Source organism: Chiloscyllium plagiosum, unplaced genomic scaffold, assembly GCF_037043375.1.
Source record: "Chiloscyllium plagiosum isolate Xiang-an unplaced genomic scaffold, Cpla_swu_hap1 HiC_scaffold_7, whole genome shotgun sequence".
Taxonomy (NCBI): Eukaryota; Metazoa; Chordata; class Chondrichthyes; order Orectolobiformes; family Hemiscylliidae; genus Chiloscyllium; species Chiloscyllium plagiosum.
Window position 1 is genome coordinate 53,758,945 of NW_028270145.1, and position 14,648 is coordinate 53,773,592.

Consider the following 14,648-nt stretch of genomic DNA (forward strand, 5'->3'; position numbering starts at 1 on the left):
AAGACTTACTTAGGTAAAGGAATAAAGTTATTCTGCTGGTTTTGATCCCTGGAGCAAAATTCATATTCTAACTTGAGGTTACTCTTGCAAATGCCATCAGAACCACAGCCTTCCTTCAAAAATTCAACCTGTATCAAAATAATAATTAGATAATCCACAACAGTACAACCTCGAAACTTTCGCATGAAATACACTTACAGAAGCTATTCAGTGAACAGAAATCTCAGGCTAGCCCATGACAACTTGAGACATTGCCTATAATGGTACTCCAGTGTGCGCTCTGCTTATAGCCAAAGCAAATGCCTGTGTAATTTGCATTTGCACTTCAGACCATAGGGAGTATCACACCAATCAAATACGCACACATATAGTTCATTTCTTGTACACCTTAACAGGAGTAAAATGCAGCATTTCAAGATTTTTGTATTTAAAATATGAAAACATTCACCACAGAATAAAAATTTTCTTCTCTTAAAAAGGTATAAGAGTTAGATAGCTAAAATAAGCTCAAATTGTGGTTAAAGTTTGCAGTGAAGAATTAATATATTGAAGGAACCCACAAACGCACATGCTAAATAAATCAGTGAAACAATAAACTAAACCCTAACCTGTGTACGCTGAGGGTCACTCTTCTCAAGGACAGGAAGCAAGTCAATTAAGTTGGAATCTTGCCTTTTCTTGCGTCTTGACTGCTTGAGCAGTACTCCAACTGATATGGGAATAGGATGTAGTATATCATAGATAGGTTCCTAAATATTCAAAATGAATTGGATTAGTTAGCAATGTCACTCTTATCGCCACCTTTCCTTTAATACACAGAACAAAGTCTAGTGCTGAAAAGACATTAAAATGCCTGCCTAATCTCTAACTGCCCAATTAATGGGCAAGGCACCATTGAGGATGGAGGTTGTGGCATAGCGGTAATGTCACTGGCTAGTCATCCAGAAACATGGGCTAATGTTTGGCGGTTTGGGTTTGAATCCCAGGAGGCCCCAACTAAATAAAGGCTTTTCTGCATAAAAACCACCAAGATAACATTTTGCCAGATAACAGCCATCTTCAATATCAGACTGTCCCAAATGAGGAACTAGGTCTACATACTTATACATTCAATATGGAATTAACACTTCATAAATCAATTTAAATAGGTTGTCTTCTAGTCATAGAGATGTACAGCATGGAAACCCTTCAGTCTAACCCGTCCATGCCGACCAGATATCCCAACCCAATCTAGTCCCACCTGCCAGCACCCGGCCAATATCCCGCCAAACCCTTCCTAATCATATACCCATCCAAATGCCTTTTAAATGTTGCAATTGTACCAGCCTCCACCACTTCCTCTGGCAGCTCATTCCATACACGTACCACCCTCTGTGTGAAAAAGTTGCCCCTTAGGTCTCTTTTATATCTTTCCCCTCTCACCCTAAACCTATACCCTCTAGTTCTGGACTCCCCAACCCCTGAAAAAAACAAGTTACATAAATTTGTATAGTGCACCAAATAACCTCCAGTATGTATCATCCTTCACTAAAGTTAACTTTGAAAAATTTTACCTCAATGTGCTTGATGGTTTAATATACTGAATCAAATAAGGATGTCAAGATTATTTTAAAATGAATACAGCTCCAGACACCAATAAAAGGACACTGCCTAATTTTTTAATATTAAGAAGTTCTTACTTGCAGTTGCAATTCTTTATTCACACATTTCTCTTTTCCTTGCATGTTTAATATGAGACTGCCAGTCACATTGTTAGTGGAAACATCCCCAGGAGAAATAAATCTGACTCTTGGCTTCCGACCCATCTTATGTCTTGCAGTGTCAGCTTCAATCCAATAGTTTACAACTAAATAGGGAATTAATCATATTAGCAACTTAATAGCTAATCAGAAAAATACAAAAATGACAGGGGAGATTTTTCTTTCACTTACTTATCCTGGAATTGAAACCACTGGGATGAGTTGTGTACATAAAGCATGCCTCGACGCTCATACTGTAAAGAAAAGGTATTGTATATTTTAGTATACACATAACTTTTAAATACCCATTTCTTAGTTCCTATAGGAATGGGTAGGCTGAACAAATTAGAAAAAGTTAGATCCTGGAGTCACAATTTGGATGCAAGTTCCTTTCACAATGGAGAATAGATAGAAAAACAATAAGAGCTCTCTTTGACTGCATTAAAACAACAATCTTCTGTTGGTTTGGTACTGTTCCTAGTATAATAAACATTTAAATATAATTCATTTACTCAAATGAATTGTTTTATATAAGCTTTCATTAGTGAGCCTGTAACACAGTTATATCACAGCTTGCTTTGAACACACAGCTTTCCTGATCATTCCATGTTGAGAACATAGCATCAAGAAACTTCCAGATTCTCATAAGAACATTTTGAAAAGATTTCTTCAGTTTTCTAGCATTTTAAACATTTTTAGCAGTTGTCCCAAGTTCAATAATTTCCTCACCACACATCCGACGTAACAAGCCTGAATTTCACATTGAAGCATATTCTGATCTGCTCAGCTTCTGTGCGTCTGTTCCCATTTCACTGACCTGACGAACTATTCCAATCTGTCCTGTTTATTCTGTCCCTTACTTTGCAATAACTATTGCCAGCATGTACTTCTATTACTCTGTATGACAGTTCCGAACCAAACTTTCTGATTTTGTTCCTCACTTAATGTTCATAATTCAGGCTTGTTTGGGTAGCAGGATTTGATAATGTACGGGTTTCTGTTCTGATTTTAGAGCAGTAGTCAACAATTGAATCATAGAGGCCCATGAAGAGAATCTCAGGTACACACTTGAAGACAAAACATCTAAAAGGTAAGCACTAATCTCTGTTCAGTTACCGAAGGTAAATACACTTTAAAAACATTTTCAAAAACTGAGACAATGTTGTGCTGGATTGAAGATCATCTTCTTTCAAATGAAATTACTTAAATATTCCTGGTAGCTGGTTTATTTGTGGCCACTCAAGTTTCAGGAAAATAACCTGCCATTATATGAAGCAAATATCTGAATCACTTCTCTGATATTTCAGAAGTAGCAGAATCCCCTCTAATAGATCCCTTAACACAAGATTCACTGAAATATATTAGAAACAGGAAGTATGGTCACCAGGTTACACCCTTTTGTTCATGATCTCTGCAACCAACCTATCAAAGGCCCTGTAAAAGCTCTCAGGAGAGTCTGCACCTTTGGATGAATCTTTGCCCCATCAACTGCTCCTCAATCCTTGACCTGCATCCATCAATAGTTGCTGATTCTTAGTTGGAACACACCAATTTGTTATGCTGGTGAGAAACATTATGGGTATACTTAAATGAATATAGATTGGTTGACACTTTTTAAGCTTTTAAATTACTTACCAAAATCCTTGATTGTTACGACAATAGCTCTTCTTCATATCAATAATATTGGGTGTAGTCGTGACTCTCTTTGTGATTTGGATAACTGGTCGTGCCCTAGGAAAGAGATTAAGAACAAATAAAATACCTGGCTAAAGATAAAGACTCCCGTATACTGAGATGGAAATTTTGTAAACAACAAAAAGGCTCAAAGATAATTCACCAAAAGGTACGTGGCATCCTAGAATGTTGACAGCTTAGACAGGACGTCAATGAAATACTATAGATCAATAAGATTTAGTCAAGCAACATTGGGGAGGTAAGAAAGATGAAAAAAACAGGATCGCACCGCATTGCTCAAAAAACAATTGACAAAACAGATTCAAACACATTATATTCACTTCACTTCTATGCAAAATAATGGTTTGGTTTGAACACCAGAGTTATCTGTACAATAATGATCCAGTAAACAGCCGTCAGCGTGGATTGAAAAGTGGAAAATTGTAGTCAAAAAAGGCACAAAACATCCAACATCAATTGCCAATAAGCCTTTGATTGAGTTCTACAGAAAACACTATTCACTAAAACAAATGCATTGAGAATTTAGTGAATGGATTAAGAAACTATTTGTGTAATAGTAGTAACTCCTCAAATCATGAAGTAGGTACTTCATGCCCAAGATAGCATTCAGTGGCAAGTACCATTTGTGCCACACAAGCACCAAGCAATGACCGTCTCAGAGAAGAGAATCCAACCATCTTGGATGAAATATCCTTCCATCAACTTAAACATTAATCCCTCCACCACCATTACAGTGTGTATCATCTACAAGGTGCACTGCAACAACTCACCTGTTTCTAAACCTCCAATCTCTACCACCTAATAGGACAAGGGCAGCAGAAGATTGGGAACATTACCACCTGTAGGTTCCTCTCCAAACCACACACCATGCTGACTTGGAAATATATCATTGATACTTCAATTTTGTTGAAGCATTGGGGGAGAGAGGGTAGGAGTAGATACCTACACCAGATGAAGTGCAATGCTAACAAGGGGCTCACTATCAGCTTCCCATAGACAATTAGGAATGGCCATTAAATGCTGGCCCTGCTAATGAGGCCTCATTCTAATCTGAATCTGTTTCTAATGGTGGATGTGACCTGGGTTCAGCACTTTAGGCAAAATAGTCACATGTGCAAAAAATAAAATTCAGGAGCAGTATTCCAAATGGGAGAAGCTTCAGAGAAGTCAGAGAAAATGCTACACAAAGATAGGGAAAATAATTGAAATATGTACTTCATAGCTATAGCTAAATTAGAATCATAGAATGACTAAACGGTGGAAGCATGCCAATCAGCTCATCGAGTCCACACCGACTCTCCGAAGATCCCACCCAAACCCACCCCTTCCCTGTAACCCCGCATTTCGCATAGCTAACCCACCTAGCCTGCATATCCCAGGACACTGTTGACCATGCTATCCACCAAACCTGCATATCTTTGGACTGAACTAAGAATGAAAAGAGAACAGATAACTGTTCTTAGTCCACAGTGCTCATGGTATCTAATTAAATGATGAGCAGCAATCAATCAATCAATAAAAAGAACATAATATTGAAATTTATTGACAAAATTATAGAATGTAAGAGTCTGAAAAGGTCATGAACCAGACTATGGCAGACTAAGTATCGAGTACTACATGTGTTCTGGTCACTGAGACACAGGGTCTAATCACAGAACAAACAAAAGCAATAAGGCTAATCCCAAGGGTTGAATTATCCACCCACTGGCAGGTTTGCAGCTAGATATATTTAATTCCCACCAGCATGACTTTGTGCTAACTCAGTAGAAAGTGAGGACTGCAGATGCTGGAGATATAACTCAGTAAATCTTGCGACCTGCATTACACGTGCTGGATAAAAGTCACCATAGTACTATCAGACCAGAAGCCCGCGCTCTCATTTCAGAGACAACTGGTGGTGGTTTAATCCAAGGGTCACCATGCCTCAGGTGAGGAGACAGATTGAGAAAGTTAGCATTTCACGGTAACTTCAGTCAGAGCGGGAAGATTAATGGTTAATGTAGGATTGCAACATTACTGACGTCATTACCAACCAACAGCAAGTGGAAAATGCAGCCGAACAGAATTTTTAAAAAATTACAAACAGAAAGAATGATTGGTCCAGAGGTCAGGAAAGAGTAAAAGGTTATCACTGGTTAATCAACCAACGTAACTGTCACAAGGATAAATGCAGCAGATTATTGTATAGCAATTGAGTCATGACAGCTTTCTGCTAATCTGGCAGTCACGTGCAGGGTAGAGCGATTAACATTGCAAACCAGTTTAACAGGAATTGAAAGAAAGTTCCGCACAGCAGTTGTACATACTGCAGTCCAAAATGGTATTGGCAGCAAAGAATACCGTGGGCAGGAACTTGACATTTACAGGTTCTGCCTTACTTTCACCCCAATATTTTCAATATGTTATTCTTAGCAATGCTACGTAATGGGATTATTGAACAATATCTCACCTGTACATCACGACTACATCACTGAGTGAGCCAACAGCCAGATCAGGGTATTTATTTGCATCGACATCTAGGTTGCCTGCAAGAGAATAGCCAAATAGAGGGATCCCAACGTCATTCCCATCGAGAATCTGGAAGGAAAGAGAAAAGGAATGGAGGTAACAATTGGAACGAATGCAAAAAGGGAGGAGAATTATTCAAATTAATAACATTTAAACTTTATATCTCCATAAGCATCACTGGCGGTCCCTCACATATGAGGATTATTCTCTTCCACTCTCAGGGTGAGTCCGTAGGCGACTGTACAGACTGATGCAGCTTCTGCAGACTCTGTTACACTTGGGGCAGAAGGGGATTGTGGGAAGGGGGAGGTGGAGCATTAGTGTGACAGCGCCCTCCTTTCACCGTTTTCACATGGCTTTTGCTTCTTCCCCGACGGCAAGTCTCAAGGTGCTCAACGCCTTTCCAGATGCTCCTCCTCTACTTTGGATGGTCTTGGGCCAGTGATTCCCAGCTGTCTGTAGGAATGCTGCATTTCACCTTTAAGGCCTTGAGAGTATCACTGAAGCGCTTCCTCTGACCACCTGGAGCTCGCCTGCTGTTTAAAAGCTGGGAATGGAGCACCTGCTTGGGGAGTCTCGTGTCGGTCATGTGGACGACATGCCCAGCCCATTGCAGTCAATCAAGGGTGGTTGGTGCCTCGATGCTGGGGATGTTGGCCTGGTCAAGGATGCTGGCAATGGTGCATCTTTCTTCCCAGTGGCACAAGTATAACTGATTAGCACTCAGTACAACAATCCACCTCCAAATGTTCCAAATACAGCACGTAAACCTTACACTGCAAAAAGGATCTTCATTCAAATATCTTGAAGGTTTTTGCTGCAAAAACTATGTCGACTAATTATACATCCAGAAATAACAAAACAAATAATACTTGTGTAATTTCAAAATGGCTTTTAAGTTCAAAATCAAAATTACTAGCAAATTGAAGAAGCACAAAGTTAAGAAGAAGAACAAAATTTCAATCTATGTTAATATATTATGAGAATATAAATCAGTCATAATACCAGAGGTGGATAAATTGGATAGATCAGATAGTAGGTGTGGGGATTGAAATGCACAATTCATGCAGTTTGTTGACTGTAATATACACGTGATCTAAAGGCTGCCCATTTATGATGTAACCAGCCAGTGCTCACTCTTCTGCTCATTGGCTGAGTAGATCAAAAAGGAGAGTAATATCATGAAAAGTCAAGATAACTTAAAAATTAACCAGCATAGAGGAAACAAGGGCTAGCAGAAAACATGGTTACAGAACAAAAAGAATGTGCAGAAATATTAAAAAGACAGATCTAAAGGTGCTGTATCTGAATGCACTAGCATTCATAATAAGATGGATGAATTAAGTTTATAAACAGTGGTAAAGGGCATACAGTGATTGTAATTATGGAGACATGCCGCAGCAAGCAATTAGGAAGACAAACAGGGGATTATTGGCCTTTATTGCAAGGGGATTTAAGTACAGGTGTGAGAAAGTTTTGTTGCAGCTGTATGGGGGCATGGTGCATCCACATCCGAAACGTGTGCGTAAGTTTGATCTCCTTACTCAAGGAAAGATGTGGTTACCATTGGGAGAGTTCAGCAATGGTTCACCAGGTTGATAACTGGGATGACTGTGAATTGAGATTGAGCTGATTAGAACTACATTCACAGAGAAAGGAAAGGGGATTTCACTGAAGTATAAAAAATCTGGCAGGCTAGACAGACCGGATGATGCTCACTCTGGCTGTGGGGTCCAGAACAAGGGATCACGATCTTGGGTTGCAGGACTAAGATGAGGAGAAATTTCTTTATTTTGAAATACTGTATTGTAACCTTGTGGAATTCGCTGCCATATAGGCGATAAGGCCAAGTCACTGAATAGCTTTTAAAATTAAAATCAAGTGATATGGGAGAGAGCAGGAGGGCCACACTGAGAGAAATAATCAGCCATGCCTGAACTGAAGGGCCAAGCAAGCTCAACGGGCTGATTGGCCTCCTTTCTAAAAAAATACTTTTCTATAAATAATGGTCAGTGACAGAAGGAAAGTAAGAGGCAAGAGTGTCAGTGATTACAAAGTGACATTGCTGTTACTATCACACTGATACATTTTTCAAGCCAGAAAGGGGCTATCCAGGTTGATACCATTTTTCCCCATTCCACTCTCTGTGTCTGCTGGTGGTAAGAGCTGTTTCCCTGTGATGGTCATGTTGTGCTGCATGCAGCAGGTCAGGTTTGACACTCACTGTGTGGAGGACTGCAGAGCTCCTCCAAGGTGGTTGAGGCAAATGAAGGCTGTGTTTTAGCTAAAGCTTTAGCACACTGCCCATGGGAAAGTGGCTGTGATGGTTTGCGTGCTGCCCACAGTGTGGTCTATAGGTCTCATACTGGAATAATCAGGCATGTAGTCACTAGATCACTCGGCGCTACCATCTGCTTTTTCATGGAAGCTCAAACGTAGTTGTTAGGGTAGATTGCTACAGAATGATAACACCCTCAACTCCAGCCAGGATACCGATCTGTACAATTCACTACCAACCAGAGATTGAAAGATGAGAATCCCTATTAGTTTTGATATAAGACAGAACAGTGGAAGCTCACAAAGTAATGTGAAGGAAGTCAATGACACCTTTCACTCTGATGGGTCTGTGATCCTAGCAAAGCCACAGACTCACTTCACCTGCTTTACTTAGGCAAGAGAGAATGAAGTGCAGGCTGCCAGACCTGCTGAGTTTCTCCAGCAATTGCTGTTTTTATTTCATATTTCCAGTATCTGCAGTTCTTTGCTTCATTTAATGAAGTGTAGTTAGCTCTCTTCAATATACAGAGCCTCAACAAATTAATCTATAAATAAGTGAATATTCCTTTAAAGAGTGTGAGGTTAAGACAAGCAATATCACAGAGTTCTAAAATGGCACTGCTGACATCAAATCCGGAGCACAGGCTGATTGACTTTAATGATCTACTCCTCTAATTCCCTCCGGTGCACACTTGTAGTGAAGATGAAGGCCTGCACCAAGATTATGTCTGATAGGCAAAGCCCATTTTAGGGCCCCATCTTTCTCCTCTAATATATACATCACCTTTTTGGAAAGGTACACTATTTCCTTTTTGAGTTCAACATCACCAGTTATTCCTAATTAAAAGACCTTGCTGATAAGTCTGAAACTAGAAAACATAAGCATCCTTGGATTGATTAGATTAGATTACATTACAGTGTGGAAACAGGCCCTTCGGCCCAACAAATCCACACTGACCCACCGAAGCGCAACCCACCCATACCCCTACATTTACCCCTTACCTAACACTACGGGTAATTTAGCATGGCCAATTCACCTGACCTGCACATCTTTGGAGTGTGGGAGGAAACTGGAGCACCTGGAGGAAACCCATGCAGACACGGGGAGAATGTGCAAACTCCACACAGTCAGTCGCCTGAGTCGGGAATTGAACCCGGGTCTCCGGCGCTGTGAGGCAGCAGTGCTAACCGCTGTGCCACCGTGCTGCCCACAACTAATTATAAGACTGAAATCTTCTCTAGGCTGATTCAAATGACTAGTATAATTCCCCAAATTATACTATACAGGGAACTTCTGACCACTAAACAATTTATTAGATAAGGTTGAAATCATCTATCTCCATCCTAAAGCACTCAAATATAGCTGTCAATCAAAGTTACAAGCCCTGACTGATATCCCATTCTTGCTTCTGCTTCAAGACCACCTTCTGCTGAAACAAAATGGCTAAGCCACATTTGTAAGAATGCTATTAGATTAAAAAGCTATTCATGTAAAATTGAAAGGATAGCCAATCCTTTACAATGCAAAGACTCTTGCAATACTATGCAATTCTCTGGTCAATTCAAAATTAACACCCCAGATTTCAGGTCACCTCCATGTTTTATCATATGCTTTAGACTAATACTGCTGTTAGAATTAGATTAGATTACTTACAGAGTGGAAACAGGCCCTTCGGCCCAACAAGTCCACACCACCCCGCCGAAGCGCAACCCACCCATACCCCTACATTTACCCCTTACATAACACTACAGGCAATTTAGCACGGCCAATTCACCTGACCTGCACATCTTTGGACTGTGGGAGGAAACCGGAGCACCCGGAGGAAACCCACGCATACACGGGGAGAACGTGCAAACTCCACACAGTCAGTCGCCTGAGGTGGGAATTGAACCCGGGTCTCTGGCGCTGTGATGCAGCAGTGCTAACCACAGTGCCACCGTGCTGCCCATAAATACTTCAATAATTCTCCTTAGTATCTCTGGGCTGTGACTGTCTACGGAGATGCTATGCCAGAGGCTGTTGGCGCCTTATCCCTAAGACTGTCCCACACTTATGCCTATCCATTACAGGTTACTAACTCCAACTGTCCATTTTACATGCAGCTTCTAATCTGCTTTCTTCTCTCAAATCTCTCTTACTGTTTTATCAGCTTCACATCAACATCATTATAAAATGCTGAGAATCTTGCATATTTTGTAGTTTGCAGCCAAACTGCCTGGAGTTTGGTATTGGCTTTGCTGTGCGTTGTATTTCATAGATGTATAAATGGCAGAAAACGTGTTAACACACAACTTAAAAATTCAACATATTAAAAGGTTTGTCTTTTTTTTGCACATTTTCATAATTAGGATTTCAAACTGTTTTTCTTATTAGTAACAAAACTTTATGAGCACATTATAAAACATTTTTGGCAGTACAGACTGAATGGGTCCAAGGACCTCTTCAGTACTGTGTGATATATGATCTACAAAAGTGAAACCCTGGTGAGAGTTTTACCTGAGAGGGTTCTGTATTTATCCCAGAACTAGATCCATGGTATATGTAAACTTTGCCATTTTCCTCGTACGGTGCTCCAACAGCAATATCTAAAAAAAGATGCAAAGAATAGGTAACTATTTACCAATAGAGATGAATAATTACTACTAGCAGATATTTGTTGACACTACTCAAAATAAATTGAAGGATATACTGCACTACAAGAATAATGTCTATATTTGCTGGGTAACATTACTTACAATGATTAAGTAAGTTAAATTCAATTTGTGCTGGTGTTTTGGAATCTGCAATTGTCCATTATTTTATGAAAATTTTCAATCAATAATCCCTACCACATCTGTTAGTAAGGGAACAAAATTAACGTTGAAAATACACATTGTGGTGGACTTAATATAAGCCCTAAACATTCGTGCATCATTGGAGGAATATGTGCTGGTAATTTGGAAGATGTTAATAAAAGATCCAGAAAATAGGCTTGGACCAAAAACACCATACCCAAGATTATGCTGTTATACCTGAAGCCAATTTTGGGTCAGAAACTCTGTCTAGCCTTACTAAATTTATCTGTATCTGAGAAAGAAGAGGACATGGCCAGGAGATTCCTTGATCCCACTTAGTGACTGAGTCTGAGCCACCGGAAGTTCAAGAATATTTGTGTTTTGGCCCATTTATAAAGATGGCCGACTGCAACTCTTCTCGGCTCCTTGAGGGGCAAGTTCATTTCTCCCAGTGTCACATGCCATTTATTCAATTGTTTTCAGATTTCCAAACTACTTTCAAAATATTTGAATTAGGAAACTTTCCCAGACCCTGCAAATGTTAGTGAATCAGCAAAAAGGTTTGTAGTAGGCACATGTAGCAGGATGTTCAGCCTCATGCACATTGTTTAGTATAGGTTTAGCTAAATAAAAGTGCTATCAAAAAGTTGAATTGTTCATCTCCCTGAGCTAGGGTAGATTTTCATCTTCAACAGATAGACAATAATCTCACTTAAGGATAGTGTTCCCTTTAGACTTTCCACCTAATTATCATTCCAGTAAAAGTAACAGAACAAAAATCAGGCAGTTTCTCTGAATGACATACAAATGCCAGACAGTGTCTGCCTCAGTTTAAACACCTTCTCTAGTTTAAACAGAATTTGGGACAGAGAGTTTACGATTTGAATATTACTGATTACACATTTGTGGCTATAAAAGGATACTTTTTTCCTTCAATTCTTCCACTCACTGATTAAAAGAAAAACCATTTGGTCCAACATTTAACTGAATAATGCTTTTGAAATTTGTCCACTAGTTTTGTTCCAATAACGTTGAAAAAGTTAATAGATTTTCTGAGAACAGAGAAGAGAAATATTCTCTCATTTCACTTATTGTAATACTACTAATGCATTTTGAGAAGATTTTCATATTTTGACTTCTGAGAAAACAGTCAAAGCCGAGGCCTTCAGGAAAAGCTGAGAACTTCAAGCATTTATCTTCAAAGTGGTATTAAAGGCATAAAACTTTCTGATAACATTGTGAAATAAGTAGTTTTGACATTATACTTTCCTTAAAACCTTTGTGCATTAGAATTTTGGTTACTTATGAAATAATAAGTATTTATTAGAAACATCTTTTAGAGATACGACCATTATCAATTTATTTTGATGAACCTAAGTACTAACATAGTTATTCATTACAGGATTATTGAAGAACCAACATAAATGTTTCCATAGGACATTTCTAACAGAAAGGTTTATGTTAAAGGGTGTTATCAGCAGGAATATTTGAGGTACAAATTGCATACTATATTTCAAGTTGAGTGTTATCAGGCTATCTGCAATGTAATATAATAAGCACATAAATTCTCAGCTTATTTAAAAAAATAAACTCTTTGTTCAGTTTTTAAACCAATTACAATCTTACCTGGATACCCATCCTGGTTAATGTCACCTATATTCTCAACAGCCAGTCCAAACATGGAATCTTTGGTCCCATTCAAACGAATAGGCTGTATGTTCTTCCAATTTCCTTCTTGATTAATATAAACGTATGCAGCACCACCAATTCCTGTTTCTCTGTCAAAGAACTGTGGGGCTCCTACTACAAGATCCAACCAGCTGGGTAAAAACAAACGTCTCATTTAAAGCACAGAAGGAAAATGTAGACTTTTTTTGACAGTTACTCCAGCACACCACAATTAGACTGCACACATTTATACAACCAAATTTAACTATTTCAGTTTTCTGTATTCACATATTCCAACCCCTACTATTGTTATAGTTAGTTGTCATTATGCCTTAAATAAATGTGGAAAAAGTGGCATGATGGAGAGATAAATATTTTCAATTTGTGCTGACACCTTCACAATTTTAAAATCGGTATTCCAAAGTTATATCTAAAAAAGTAAATGATTTGGAAATGCACACTTAAAAACACTGTTGGGACATCAGCAAGCAACCGAGAAAGATTGAGCTTGAGAGAAACAAAATTCCAACTGCGAACTCACAAAGAAGCAAGTCAGTGTTGTTTGGTGAGCTTTTCACTTTACCCAACTTTCAGTCTGTAGCACAGCGGACTGTGGGGATCCCCAAGGATCAGTACTCAGACTGCTGCTTTCTGCAGGACTAGAAAGAAAACTGTTTCCATTCTTTGATGGTACAAGGACTAGAATAGGATATCCTTTATGTCTCGCGTACTCCAGTACAGAAGTACAGGAGAACAGTGAAAAAGCTTTTACAATGGCTGTCTCTAAACGCACCATCTTAAATATAAAGTACCTTGGTACAAATCTTGGATACAAAAAGGAATAAAAGGAAAAGTAGCAGCATTACTTGCAGTGTCTGAAAAATAAGATAGTTATAGTAAAGTTAAAGGATTGACATTACAATCCAGTAAAGAGTTACAAATAGCAGCAGCTGAGCACGTGGGCTGACCATCTGCATCAGGCCCCAGTCCAACAACTGTCCCACTCTGCTCCAGCCTCCAGTCTGCTCCTCACAGGCATTCAGCTACAACAGGCTGAGTCATGCTGCTCTTAGGACTTGACCCCCCCCTTGCGCGCTGCCCCCATGGTTCCCTTGCCCTCACGTGGCATCCCCAGGGTTCCCTTGCCCACGTGCACCGCCCCCGGGACTCCCTTGCCCATGCGCACTGCTCCCAGGGCTCCCTTGCCTACATGCACCAATCCCAGGGCTCCCTTGCCTACATGCACCACTCCCAGGGCTCCCTTGCCTACATGCACCACTCCCAGGGCTCCCTTGCCTACATGCACCACTCCCAGGGCTCCCTTGCCCTCGCGCACCACTCCCAGGGCTCTCTTGCCATTGCAGACCACCCCCAGGGTTCCCTTGCCCTCAGACCACCCCAGTGACTCACCTCCCTGTGTGACTGCTCAGGGACTGCTAGAAACAGAGAGAAGAAAAAAAGAAAAGAAAAAGAATAGGCTGAACAGAGGAGGTCCGCGTGGAGTGCCCAACTCTGCCGCCATCTTGCTGGAAGAGAGGAGCAGGGGGAGAAGCTTATGACCTGGAAATCCCTGGCTCTAAGGGAGTTGGAAGTAGAAATTGTCAATGATAGAAATTGTCAAAAAAAATTAGAAGCTCACCTGAGGGATATAAATCCAAAGGGTTAGAGAAGACCAGCAAGATGGATTGAATTGCTCTACAGTGAGCTGGCATGAATTCAATGGCACAAATGTCCTCTTCTGACTCTCTGAATCAACTTGCAGAAAGCATATGGTTCATTGATCATGAAATGTTACATCAGAGAAACAGACTCTTTTAGGATCTTGTGGAACAGTAGTGGTGTCCCTACCTCTGGACCAAAACACCCATGTTCAAGACCCATCTAACACGGAGACATGTCATCACATGTCCGAATCGGTTGATTAGCAGATAAATAATACTTAAAAGCAGACTGTTGTGGTTCTGTTCGCCAGGCTGGGAATTTGTG

The 14,648-nt window shown here is 40.0% G+C and overlaps 1 protein-coding gene across 2 annotated transcripts in view; it reads right to left on the minus strand.

The window, feature by feature from the left end:
- Nucleotides 1-14,648, minus strand: part of LOC122551565 (integrin alpha-6-like) — an 83,888-nt gene that overhangs the window by 24,104 nt on the left and 45,136 nt on the right. For both annotated transcript variants that reach the window (XM_043693639.2, XM_043693640.2), the window contains exons 7-14: nucleotides 12,621-12,814; nucleotides 10,717-10,805; nucleotides 5,884-6,011; nucleotides 3,375-3,470; nucleotides 1,932-1,993; nucleotides 1,680-1,846; nucleotides 609-749; nucleotides 10-128 (exon numbers count right to left, since the gene is read on the minus strand). In XM_043693639.2, the coding sequence (XP_043549574.1) occupies nucleotides 10-128; nucleotides 609-749; nucleotides 1,680-1,846; nucleotides 1,932-1,993; nucleotides 3,375-3,470; nucleotides 5,884-6,011; nucleotides 10,717-10,805; nucleotides 12,621-12,814 (996 nt within the window). The remainder of the gene's footprint in view (nucleotides 1-9; nucleotides 129-608; nucleotides 750-1,679; nucleotides 1,847-1,931; nucleotides 1,994-3,374; nucleotides 3,471-5,883; nucleotides 6,012-10,716; nucleotides 10,806-12,620; nucleotides 12,815-14,648) is intronic.